This window comes from Corvus cornix, chromosome 1 (genome assembly GCF_000738735.6).
Source record: "Corvus cornix cornix isolate S_Up_H32 chromosome 1, ASM73873v5, whole genome shotgun sequence".
In the NCBI taxonomy this organism is placed as follows: domain Eukaryota; kingdom Metazoa; phylum Chordata; class Aves; order Passeriformes; family Corvidae; genus Corvus; species Corvus cornix.
The window spans coordinates 89,681,029-89,694,939 of record NC_046332.1 but is presented as its reverse complement, the minus strand read 5'-3'; the positions used below and the strand labels follow the sequence as shown (position 1 = coordinate 89,694,939).

General features: G+C 41.8%; 1 protein-coding gene across 1 annotated transcript; it reads right to left on the bottom strand.

Moving 5' to 3' along the window:
* Nucleotides 1-952: 952 nt before the first annotated feature.
* On the bottom strand, nt 953-13,105 carry C1H2orf49 (chromosome 1 C2orf49 homolog). Its single transcript, XM_039549197.1, has 4 exons — nt 12,943-13,105; nt 10,914-11,080; nt 5,416-5,785; nt 953-2,488 (listed from the first exon to the last, which is right to left on the bottom strand). Exons 1-4 carry the CDS (start codon nt 13,081-13,083, stop codon nt 2,432-2,434), a joined length of 735 nt encoding a protein of 244 aa, XP_039405131.1. The 5' UTR covers nt 13,084-13,105; the 3' UTR covers nt 953-2,431.
* Between the last annotated feature and the right edge of the window lie 806 nt (nt 13,106-13,911).

The window sequence follows — 13,911 nt, the reverse complement described above, 5'->3', positions numbered from 1 at the left end:
ACATCTTGAGTTGTGTGTTCAGTTTCAGGCCCCTCACTACAAGGACAGAGGTGCTGGAGTGCGTCCAGAGAAGGGCAGAGGTGCTGGGGAAGGGGCTGAAGCTGGGAGTTGCTTAGTCTGGAGAAAAGAAGGCTGAGGTGAGATCTTACTGCTCTCTACAACTGCCTGAAAGGAGATCAGAGCAAGGTGGGGCTTGGCTGCTTCTCTCAGGCAGCATGTGACAGGACGAGGGGAAACAGCCTCAAATTTTGACAAGGGAAGTTCAGGCTGGATATTAGGAAAATTTCCTTGACTGGATATGGTAAAGCAGTGGAACAGGTTCCCAGAGAATGGTGGAGTCACCAACCATCCCTGGAAGTCTTCAAAAAATGGGTAGACATGGAACTTCGTGATGTAACTTAGTGTGCATGTGGAATTCAGTTGAAGGTTGGACTTGATGATCTTGGAAGTCTTTCCCAACCTTGTTGATTCTAAGAAGGCAGTAGGAACAGCACAGCTTGCACCCTGCCTCCCAAGTGCTACAACAGATGGCAAAACGGCCCCAGCTTTGGGGAAAGGTAGGTGAAAAATGACAAGGCTGGAAAGCATCCCAGCCTGGAAAGAGGACTGCTACCATGCAACAGCAGCATCATGCTATTATTCCAGTGCAGTTCTGCATACCCCTGCTCAACACATACCAACACACGTGTGCTCCTGGCAACTGGAACTACGTAAAATCCATCCTAGACTCTAGACCACTGACAAGAAGCCAGCCACAAAACAGAATTCCCATCAGACACTAGTGCAAAACCCAGCACTTCACCTGATGCTAACTGCTGCTACAGCTGCGAAGCAGCTACTGACCCTTTTATCTTGTAAGCTTTAAGTGCTGATCACTTCAAGTCCACTGAAATATAACTGTATAAACTGAACAAGCCTAATTACATCACAAAAACAAGTCAGCACTGTTTTGTTTGCTTTAAATTTAATTTATTTAAATAGGATAAGGCTACTTAAAAGACAAGTCTTTACATACAAAATGTACATTACGTTAAAGTTTGCTGTACTCAAGTACAAAAACTGCACAAGTGTTTAGTAAAAGGGAAACAGCACACCATTTCAAAACACACATTCTTACCATTTTACAGCATTCAAGAAGTGCCTTTTACATCATAACAGTAAACGGAGAACTTCTGTAGAGTAATGAAATAAGCTACAGTTTTGGTTTCAATATAAACCAGTGTTAAAAATGTAAACAAGCTTTCAGATCACTACTGAGCTTCTTTTACTGGGTTTAACCAAGTGGATTCAGAAGTTGATTTTTTGTTTTACCAAGTCTGGGAGCATTGTTGTTATTTATCATCCATATCTAAAACTTATCTAAATTGGCTTCACCCTGAGCCACTGAGTTTTAATAAAAATGTTTCCATCAACTTAATTGGATTGTTGCCCTGTAAGGCACTACCAATAATCCAGATGAAACATCAAGTTTCACAGAAAACCAAAATCCATCTTAAATTATCAAAGGAAGGAAAAACAGGTTTGTGGGTTTTTTTCTAGAGCGCAATTACATCTGTTAATGCTCTCTAGGTACTTCTGTCTTCCTATCCACATCCCTCTCCCAACTGTTTGTAAGCTGAGAAAGCACTGGTCTACATTCCGCTGGTTTTCTCCATATTTTATAAGCACGATTGTAACCAGGAAAACAACCAAATTTGCTACATTGGCACATTTTTACACTTATGCATGTATAAAATATGCCTGTGTACTTAAGAGAACATGGCACTAATCCATTCACTACTTCCTCTCGAAGTTTCATATCAAACAGTCTAATCACATATTTCCATCTGTGCATTCCTTATTTCACATATCAAGAGAAACTTCAATTTGAAGTAATGCTGTTAAAATAGTTCATCTCTTATTACCAACCTAACTTGAACTGCAAATTCTACACCCCTGTGCAACAAAAAGGAAACAAATTTGCTGTAGACTATCTTATCAGCAGAATGGTCAGTTTTCTCACCTAAATTAATTACCTTTTTAAAGCCAAGAAGGCTCTAGGAATCACTCTAAATTTCAAAAGCTATTTTAACTATTTAAACAGACATGGAGCAAAACTGAATCTTAGTGAAACAATGTGTGAATCACAGTGACATGGAGGAGATGAACTATAATAATCTTGAAAACTAAGAGTGGGGGGTTTAGCATAGTGTAATATCACCACCTTTTAAAGAAGTAATTAACTACTTGGTGTGCAAGAGTGGATACTTTTAAGGTGACTGGTGATAGTGACTCCAGCTTTACGACAGGGAGCTGTTAAACTTGTTAAACAACTCCACAGCAATCTGAATCTCTGTAAGTTTTAAAATAATTTTATTTAAACTGTTTAAATATGACCTATCTATTTGAAAATATGGAAGTAATATTTATGTTTCAAGCACCATTAGCTACTTCATGGCCATGTAACATGCTGGATTTTCTTCTTTGCTTCCGAAGGCTTTAGGTCATTCTGGAACACAAGAAAATATACAAGTATTCTTAGAGATACTGTGCAAACAGGAGTCAGTCATTAATCTGACATATTTCTATCTGGCTCTAGTACAGTATTCTGCTACAGGCTACTACAACAGCTTTCTATTGCCATCTTGTGGAGAAAGGTAAATATCACAGAACTTCTCTGGTGAAGACAAAAACAGAGCCAATGAATTTAACTACCTGCAAATCACACATGTGTTTTGGTTTTTAGCAACCTACAATTAAATATTCTTATATATTAAAAAATTTCTTTCAATTATGCAGCTTAGAAACGGGTACGTATTGGAGTTTCAAAACATACTTCTAAAGTTCTTTCAGGTTGTCTTCTTAAAATACTTGTTAAATGGGATTATGTAAGGAAAAAACCCCAAATACACAACTAGGAAACCAATTTACTTTTGTCAAATAGTAAAAACATTAAAAAAAGAAAAAGAAAATTTGGTCTTCCTTTGTAATGACCTGGATAAAAAGAAGAGAAATAATTGCCAAAGCCTCAGATGAACTCATCTTTCATGCCCCCCTGCCCCAAGAAACCTGTAAAATCAAGAAGGCCCAAAGAAAAGCAATGGCAGATGAAGCAGTGAAATATTTAATTCCCTTTCATCATCTAAAATAATATTTTTTTTAAAAATCTGAGAAATTAGAGCTTTAATAGTTCACATAAGCAGAGCAAAGACAGGTATATGAGTTTTCAAGAACATACTGCAACACACTGGTTCAGGGAGCACAATCTAGAGATCTCTCTTCTCTTTAAAAGACTTTCAGTGTTAATTTATTTACAGGAATCCTGTGGACTGCAACTACTGAAAGGTTTAAGGGAATTAGACCCAAAGATAATAGGGATAGTTCTGTGCTATTCATTAAGTTTTTCTTGCAAGTCAAGGAACAGTCACTTGCTTGGAGACAGAATTGTCTTTACTGTCATTACACTAAAAATAGATCAGGCTTTACAGCCATCTGCCAAGTACACTGATTCTTCCTGACTGCATCACTTACTATTCAATAGCACATTCTTTAATTTCAGATGGCAAAGTAACATCCATAGAGCACACTTGTCTAACTTCACATGTGTCTGACCAACACCAACCAAGGCATGACTGAACTTACAGGTATTAACTGGAACAACCTAAACTGTGGCTAACATAGAAAGTCAAAGGTCAGAGGTCACAGCTTCTGAGTGTCAGTCACACACTGGCTCTTAAAAATGTCATCACTGTGTCTACAGAGCACTTAAATTAAATATAAAGAAGCTGAGAGGTGTGTACTAAACAAGTTTCAAAAGCTCTGTAGGTTCAGATCTGAGCAATACTTGGAAGAGTTCTAAATACTAAAAGTTAGTAATACAGGTAGTAGGAAACACACCTCTCAAGCATAAATTCCATTCAGAGCCTCAGCCATGATTTTTTTAAAAGTTGCTAAAGCTGTCTTTCAGAATAGCCACGTGTTTAGGTACTCATGTTTAACAGAAGTCTGATGGAATGTACCAATCCACACACCAGGATATTACCTGCATTCTTTCATTAAAGGATTTTAAAAAAGATATTATTAAAAAGCCTTTCATGAGGCAATATTGAGAAAACAGAAGTTCAGTCTCATGTCTTGGGAAAATTCTAATCAATGTAACTGCATGCTGTATCTCTAAAGCTCCCCCTGCAGCTCAACTGACAACAGCTATTTCTATTTCTTCCTTTGAAGCCCAGACTCATTCCAGATATTCCTGTATTCCAGTGGAAATGTGAAAACTCCTTCATTTGTATCATGTATCATGAATACAACACAAGTGTTAAGACCTATTCCTATATCGTCGCGTGTTTTTAAGAGATGGCCCATTGCTCCTTGCTCACTGACAAGTCCTTTCAGCCTAGTCACACCACTATCAAAACAAACCACTGTTCTTTGTTTCCATCTGGCAGCTACATTCAGCACCATTACCTACACCTTCAGAGATATGCCTTGCCGAATTCACAGATCCTGCCTTAGCTCTACACTCATCACTTAAGCTCACCACCTTCATTCTACCCTCATCTGTAGTGTAGCTCTCTTATGCACAGAAAATTTGTCAGCAGCCAAACCTAACTTGCAGAAATGAGGTGACTATTTACCTCTATGGTTAACAACTCACTCATCAGACTTCTAGGTGAGAATAGCACCTTTGTGTCCAAGATCTCAGCACATCTTTCTCACTTTCAGAAGCCCAGGTATCTGATTAGGATTCTGCACATCTCAAAGAGAGCACTTGACCTTTGGCATCTCACCTCGACTGATACGGTTTGCTGTAATGGCTTCTCATTCAGACCCACAACCAATCAGCACTCTCCAGATTTACACAGCCAGCTCCTGCCTCTAGCTTGCCAATTGCTGTGTGACATTTAAAACAGATGGCATTCCTCCTCTAAGGATATATTCTGTGGCTCTCAGCATCTCACTCCAGTTCCTGAAACATCGCTTCCTTTACTTTGACAAATGAAAGCCTGTCCGACTCAACCATTCACGTGAGATTGCTACAAATCATTTAATTTTTCCTTCCCTGCTAGAGAAAACAAATCACTTGTCCTCCCCTCATGGCTGTTTTCATATTCTTCTACAATACCTGTTTTTTCTCTCAGACCTACCAGTAGAACTAGTTTGTGTTTTGACTGCTATCAGCATCACCTTAAGTATTACTTACTTACTCATTTTAAAATTACATGCATGTTTTCTGTAGAGTTGCATCTCTCACACAGAAGTTTCCTATGGGCAAGTACAAATTTCTTTCTTTCTGATATTTCCCAAACTAGCTCCACTTTTGTCTGTTTCCAAATACTCTACTGTTACTCTAAAATAAAATCGTCCTAACTTTGGTTCCTGTAAATCTCAATTTAAAAAATAAAAGCTGCAAAACAAGATACTGCACAAACATACCGGCAAATCAGATTCCTCTTTTGGAACAGACCTCTTTAACTTCACAACAGTAGTTCCTGCTATTGGAGACAAAGGGTAAACCTTCAGACTAGTCAACACGCTGCTGTCAGTCTTTGAAATATTGTTCTGCTTAGCCTCATTATTCCTTATTCCCAGCTTAGCGTCCTCTGACAAACTGGAGGCTGAAATGTATGTTGAGGCATTTGAAGGAACTGATAATCTTCTAACTGTGTTGGTGGTGCTTCCAGCTGGAGGAGGCTTCAGGCGATCGGCAGCTCCGTTCTCAGTCTTCTTCACCTTTATGCTTGTACTTGTGGAATTGCCATCAAATACAATTAATGGCCGTTTCCTTAAACCTTCCACTGTTACACTGAAAACACAAATCATAAAGTTCTCAGAAACATATGTTAGATGATCAAAAAACAGCACATCCATGATATGAGAAGCGAAAATGAATTTTACCTTGTCTAAAGTAAATATATATCCCAAAATACTAATATTGAACTCTGAGATGCTCCAAACTTAAATAAAAATAAATACATTTATATACACTTACATATACTTAAATAAAAATAAAAAGCAATAAAAGTCACTTCCAAAATATAAAGGCACAGGGGACTGTGTGAAGACCAGTGCTCCTCAGCAAAAAGAGTTGTGTGAGGAACTGCCTAAGCAGACAATTACAGCTGTACAACCAAAAGCTCTATGCTTATACCACTGTAGCTATTTCAGAGTAACTACAGAGACAGTAAGTGCTAAGTATTTCAACAGATGAGTATTTGAGAAAGTGTGTGCTGCCTTACCTGCAAGAACAGCATCTCATATTCTGCTACTTCTTAATTTCCCTGTTTCCAATCTTATTCAAAATCATAATGTTACGGTAAATCCAAAAGATTGTTAGTCAAGGAATAAAAACATTAAGCAAAAAAAGCATACCTTTTAAAAATAAGTTGTCTTTAAACAGGAACCCTAAGTGGATTTAATGACTTTTTTTTCATAGTTTGTGCCTTTAAGCCTATGTGTAGTCAGAGCTGTCCAGTTTAGTAACCACTGATTCATGAAAAGGAATACTATCAAGCTAATATCAAAACAGTATTATCAGAAAACATCTTGACTGAGAAAAAATAAAGTACAAAGCTAACATAACTCACACTATATGAATTCAGAGTTTCAAAAAAGCAATGCTCAAGAATGACAAAGAGAAAGTATTTGGAAAGTGCAGATTTAACAAATAAAAAACCCAAGCCACCATTAAGGTATATAATATGCCTGTTTAGAAACTTCAGTTTTCAGTATACACTGACTCTTTAGCCATCTCATTCTAAACAGATGAATAAAAGTAGAACACACTGTTTGCAACAAATTAATATATCCATTAATTTGCAGTTGATGAATCTGACAATATTGATGTTAGGTATCTCAACAGACTTTAAATTAAGCCACAAGCAAAGACTCAATCAGTTGGGCCTGGAACAACATTAGATTAGTAGCAGCTGATAACCCTCACACATTAAGAAATTGCCTGCATAATTTCTACCAAAATCGGGGGGTTCTTAAAAAAGATGAAACTAGTCACAGCTCATAAAGCAAGAAAAAGTTCAGCCCTTAGTCAGACTTTTTTTTCAGTCACCTACCTTAACAAAACCAGTCTGCTTTTTCTATGGAGATGGGGTTTTTTTATATATTCAGACTGGTGAAGAGTGGCAAATTAGGAACTAACTAAAATTCTAGGATTGTTATCTATGCTAAACAGAATTTTAGAATTGTAGCACTTGTACAAATGACCACATGCCACAATACAAATAACGTTCCCAGAGAAACACTTTGGGAAAGTTCCAGAAGAATTTGGATACTGTCCCACCAAGAATTGTCACATTCAATTTTTAGATACATGTCTCACAGAACAACACAGGACTTTGGGTGTGACGTTTGCTTTGTTTATATCAAGTACAGGCAGTTTAAGAGCTACAGAGTAGGACTCATATTAGCCAGCACTCTTCTGAGGGAGGACACTGGGGCCGAAATGAACCATTTTGGGATTGTGTCCCTTTCTGCAGGACACCCTCTGCGAAACCTGTATTTCAGTGTACATTTACATCCTAGAGAAATGTTCTATCCACACTTTGGACTGGGCTGGATGGAGGGCATGCTGTAACCCTGCTGTTTACTTTGTAGTGCATGGTAAAGAAAACAAGATTTACTAGAGGAATCAAAAGCTTCATTATATGTTTCCACTCACATGATTACTCATGCAGCCAAGATGGCCTCTGGGCAACTTCCAATCATTACGACAGTTTAATGAAAAATGCTCCTAATTTTATCTATCTTAGTCTAGAACTTAAGGTAGCAACCTAAAACCAGAGAGCAATGTAAGCTTTAGCTCCACACCCTGATTATCCCAAATATTTGCCTCTTACCAAAACAGGCAGGTGCTCACCTTTACTGCGAAGATCTGACACTGGTCAGAAGTACAATGTTTTACCCTGAACTCAGTATTATCAGCACATTAGCAATTCTCAGGGGACACTGAAGTGGCCTCTTAGGTGACTGTGCAGAAATAATGAGCCCAAGCAAGACCACACTCTAAGCATGCACAGCACAGTGCTCCTGGAGACTGAGCATTTGCAGTGAGTCTTCAGATATGATGGCACTTCAGAAACTACATATACTCTCTGAGACTCATACTATCCTCTTTCTTCCAGTAGGCAAGATGATCTTGCGGATCTACAAAATTAACCATCCCTGCACACAAACAATATCTGAAGTTGGAGAGACTGTGCTTGTTTTTATTTGGTATGATTGCCTGCAAGCTCAGATATTCAGTAATGAGATGCATAAACCATCACATGTAACCTCAGATATTTAGCTCTGTTACTGAGGTATAACACGTTACTTCAACTCAGCTGATATACAGCAAGTGTTCTAGAGCACAACATTAATTACCAGCAGTAAAAGTAAACGCAGTATTCAACACTGACTCTTAAATTTCAATGTGTTTTTATCTTCTATCTGTAACTACTAGAGGCAAGCCAACACACACTGAGCTGTGCCGATCAAGTCTTCAAGCCTCATACTAATTGCAGTGCACGCTGTAAAGCTGTGCTTTCCACAGAGAAACTCATCAGAGAACTCCTGTTGTTCACACAATCCATCAGTCTCTCTGATTTCTAAACGGAACTAACAGCACACTGAGCTCCCATCCCTGGCTTGCACATAACTTACAGCTTCAAAATACCTAGGCATTTTGTTTTCTTTTTAGAAACAAGAACACCAACTTCTACTTCCTCCTCTGCGCAGCGGCATTGTGTCAGTTCTGTTTAGGTGGTGCACACAACTACGAAGAAAAATGTAATATCTTAATATCCAAAAAGACAACTGAAGTTCCTTCATTTCTTTAGGGTTAGTAATACTAGCAGTAAAAGATTAATTTTTCTAGACAGTTTTTGCCAGTGCATTTGTTAAATATGAAAGAGGTAATAAAAGCAAAACCAGTAACTGCTGCAAAATCTTAAGACTGTCTAAAAACAGAGCAAAAGACTTAAGTCTAATGTGCTAGATGTTAAGTACAAAGAGCAACTGGCAGAGAGAAGCAGACTGGTAGATTAAACTCATCTCCTTAAACTTACTGTTTTCCCAGAAACTATGGCCTAGGTTTAACCATTATTGCATTTTAGTGTACCAAAATAAGAGCCCCTAAACTTACTGTACATATAAACTCTGGATGAAGCCATCCTCCCACCTAAAAATTAAAATTGCCTCTTTCTGTCCAAAATGTCCAGCCTGCCATCTTTATTTCTTTGATAGAAAGGTCTTTTGCACCTATTTCAGCACACCAACAGTTTCCTACCCAAACACTAACCTCACACTTCCATCCTCAAGTCCACAGATGTAAACAAACTGAGGTACTATAACCTCTTATGCACATGGAAAATAAACCTGATATAAGACAGCTCAGTGTTCTGGCCACTGCTACAATTTAAAAAAAAAAACTAAAAAAACCTAAAAAAACCCAAATCACTTGACAGAATTTGTTTAGCTCTTCACAGCTAGAAACCTCAGTAAAGCTAAAAGAGACTCAAGACATCAACAAGGTGTAATACTGAAAAACTACAGGAATTTCCATCCACCTTTCCTTCAGACTTACTGCTGAACATATCAGAACACCACTCATGCATATCACATGGCAAAGTCAAAGTCTTGGGCAGGGGGAAGGTTGAGTGAAGAGATTCAGTAAAACAAACTTTTGCTTTCTGAGCAAATACAAACAGAAAGATTTTTAAAACAAGGCAGAATATTTCTCTCAGAAAGCAAATGTTAGTTTTGAAAGACACACAAAATTGCTGCAGCATGCACCCCTCACTCTAGAGTAGGCCACCCCTGTCTAGGAGCAGGGATAGTTAACTATGCTCTTAATACTTTCCTTAAACACTACAAACATGATTACTAATTAGCAATTATACAGTGAAACAAAAAATATTTCCTTTCTCTTCCTTATAAAGTACCTTGAAATGCACCAATAATTCATTATCGACACATGCTGGGGGTATGAAGAAACAATGCCAATTCCCTGGATCAATACAGACTGGGGGTGAAGGGATTGAGAACAGCCCTGCTGAGAAGGACTTGGGGATACTGGTGGATGAGAGGCTGGACATGAGCCAGCAACATGTGCTTGCAGCCCAGAAAGCCAACCGTGTCCAAAGCAGCGTGGTCAGCAGGTCAAGGGAAGTGATTCTGTCCCCCTACTCTGCTCTGGTGAGACCCCACCTGGAGTGCTGCATCCAGATCTGCAGCCTTCAGCACAAGAAAGGCATGGACCTGTTGGAGTGGCTCCAGAGGAGGGCCATAAAAATGATCAAAAGGAAAGGCTTGAGACAGTTGGGGTTGCTCATCCTGGAGAAGAGAAGGCTCCAGGAAGACCTTACTGCAGCCTTTCAGTACTTAAAGGGGACATATAAGAAAGATGGGTCTGTAGTGATAGGACAATGGGTAACAGTTTGAAACTACAAGAGGGTCCATTTAGATTAGATATAAAGAAAATGTTTTTTACAAGGAGGGTGCCAAAAGACTGGAACAGGTTGCCCAAAGAAGTGGCAGATTTCCCATGCCTGGAAACACTCAAGATCAGATTGGACAGGGCTCTAAACAACCTGACAGAGTTGAAGATGTCCCTGCTGACTGCAGGAGGGTTGGACTAGATAGAGACCATCAAAGGTCCCTTCCAACCCAAACCATTCACTGGTTCTGTGAAAAGAAGCACTATAAGCTAGACAGCATTAATAACATTTAGATGACAAAAGAAAAAAAAAATTATCTTCCCCTTTTTCCTATTTTTGCAGTAGTAGAATCTAACACTTCTGACACAAGCAATCTAACACAGCATTCTCTGTAAACTGTAACAATGTCCAAAAGCTGTACAAGCTTCATTAATCAGGCAAAGATTAAACCAAATGCATTGTCCCAAATTGTCCAAGTCTGGCCCAATAAAGATAAATTACCTTTTATTCTCACTTTTCAAGTCATTTTGCTGTCTTTTCTTTTCCATCATTTTCCCCCATCTACTTTTTGGCAAGTCACGCTGAGGCAGGGGAATGGCATGTTGAATATAGAGATCAGTGAGCCCATCTTTGTCCATCTTTACATCATTTTCAACTAATATATTTTTCTGTGGGGAACAGAAAAAAAATTGTTATTTTTATGGCAAATTCAATATTCAACCATCTGAGTGGCAAACACCTTCTTTCAAAATCCACTGTAAAGTACTGTATTGGGACAGGGTTCCAGAAGTGGAGGGCTGGTTGGGGTGATCAGTTTGGAGAGGCCATGAACTGCCCAGTGACATCAACAGCCTGGTCTCCTACCTTCCTGCTGTCAACGTCCTTCATTTTCTGTGTGGATTACACTCAGTCTATCCCTTCAGTGAGGTAATGGGAACCACAGGATGTTTTGGTCAGTGCTTAGTGGTTTCTTTTTCACCACCTGCAAGTGCATTTCTTCACGTCTTCACGTCTCCTCATGTGCCTTGGGAGTCTCCTGCCCCCAGTGTTTGCTGCTCTTTAAGTGCATTTGAGTACCGGTGCCAGGAGCAGCTCTGCTTCAGATTCTGGGGTGTGATGGGCTGCTTTCTTCAACAGTGTGAGAGACACATGGATCCAGCTGTGACCAGCACTGAGCAGTTATTCACCTTTGCCCACACAGGTCAGCTCTGCAGCCCCTCTCTACCCAAAATTCTGCCAAGTTTTCCCAAGGAAAGTAGCAGCCAAAAAAAGGAAAAGTTGTGATAGACATACTGTTGATGATTGATGTTTTCACGCACTCTTAAACACACTTCCCTGAATCCAACTACAATAGCAGAGCTCTTCTTCACACTAGACAGACAACTAGAATGTAATGCAAGTCAGACTTACAGATGTAGAGCTGTGCTTTCTTCCCAGTTCCCAAAGAATAATGGAGATAAGCTTCATCCCAACATGAGGAAGAACTTCCTTATGTTAAGGATGGCAGAGCACTGGAACGGGCTGCCCAGGGAGGTCGTGGAGTCTCTCTCTGGAGACAGACATTCAAAACCCACCTGGATGTGTTCCTGTGTCACCTGCTCTTGCTGACCCTGCCTTGGCAGGGCGGTTGGACAAGATGATCTCCAGAGGTCCCTTCCAACCCTAACTATTCTGTGATTCTAGGAACCATCAGTAGTTTTCTTCCTAATCGTGTATTGGGCTGTGAACACTTCATGGTACTGCATGCCAAATTTATGGAATGACAAAAGAACTCCACTAACATCCTACAAATCGAGGTCACCGAGAGCAGGTCAAGCCTCTGCCACTACTGGTTCTGGCAACGCTTCATGACTTCCGACGTTGGCCTGAAACCTGTCCATATAGGCTCCATGGACAAAAGCGTAAGAAAATTCTTTGAATTTATACAAAACCCTGAAACTTTGATTACTATTGTCTCATGCACCCAAAATTTTCAGCCAAGGCAGTAAGTAGTATTCCAAACAACATCAACTAAAGCTTTGTATGGTCCTAAACTGTTTATAACTCACTTTCAAACTCTTTTTTTTTTTTTTTCAATTATCAAGTATTAATAAACATAATGCTTACACATTTAAGCATTAGGTTGACTGATTACATAGGCTGCATTTCGTTAATTCACAGAACCACAGAATTATTAGGGTTGGAAGGGACCTCTGGACATCTTCTAGTCCAACTGACCTGCAAAGGCAGGATCATCTAGAGCAGGATACACTGGGTATGGACGTGGCAACTTCAATGTAAAGCTCCTTTCACCGCCAGTTTTACTATATACAGACACTGTCTCGATTTGGGCAAATTGCTCTTTAGCAGCTTCGGTGTTCAAATACAGCCCCCTTGCAGACACAGAGACATCTCCCGCGCCAGGGCCTCCTCTCTGCAAGTCTGTGGTGTCCAGAGCACGACCTGATGCCTGCTTTTCCCTGTGCGCCGTTACTCTTCTCGCCCCGCCTCAGGAGCCGCCGCTCCACCCGGCCCGGCTCCCCGGACGCACCTGCTCCAGGGTGAGCCGCAGGAATTCTTCCGAGAGCAGCTCCGGGTGCAGCAACAGCTCCGACTCCGAATGCCCAGATCCCCACTCCTCCTCGCCGTCGCCGCCGCCGCCGCCCCGCCGGCCCCTTCCCTGCGCCGCCATCTTCTTCCCCCGGCGGCCCCTTCCCGGACTCCCACAATCCCGCGCGGGGAGGGAAACGCGTCTCCAGAGCAGCCGCGCGGCGTAGTGGCGTCACAGGCGCGAGCGGGGCCCGGGGCGGCGCGAGCGGGGCCCGGGGCGGCGCGAGCGGGGCCCGGGGCGGCGCGAGCGGGGCCCGGGGCGGCGCGAGCGGGGCCCGGGGCGGCGCGAGCGGGGCCCGGGGCGGCGCGAGCGGGGCCCGGGGCGGCGCGAGCGGGGCCCGGGGCGGCGCGAGCGGGGCCCGGGGCGGCGCGAGCGGGGCCCGGGGCGGCGCGAGCGGGGCCCGGGGCGGCGCGAGCGGGGCCCGGGGCGGCGCGAGCGGGGCCCGGGGCGGCGCGGCAGCTGGGTCAGGAGAAATGCAGGGAATCCCACAGAATCACAGAATATCCTGAGTTGGAAGGGACCTGCAAGGATCATCGAAGTCCAGCTCCTGGCCCTACACAGGACAGCCCCAAGTAGTACACCATATGTCTGAGAGCGTTTTCCAAATGCCTCTTGAAATCTGCCAGGCTTGGTGCTGTGACCACTTTCCTGGGGAGGCTGTTCCAGTGCCTGACCATCCTTTAGTGAAGAACGTTCTTCTAATATCCAACCTAAGCCTCCCCTGACACTGTTTCAGGCCATTCTCTTGGGTCCTGTCACTGGTCTCCACAGAGAAGAGATCAGTGCCTGCCCCTGCGCTGCCCCCCATGAGGAGCTGTAGACTGCGATTAGGTCTCCCCTCAGTCTCCTCCAGGCTGAACAGACCAAGTGAACTCAGGTTCTCCTCACACGGCTTCCCCTCAAAACCGT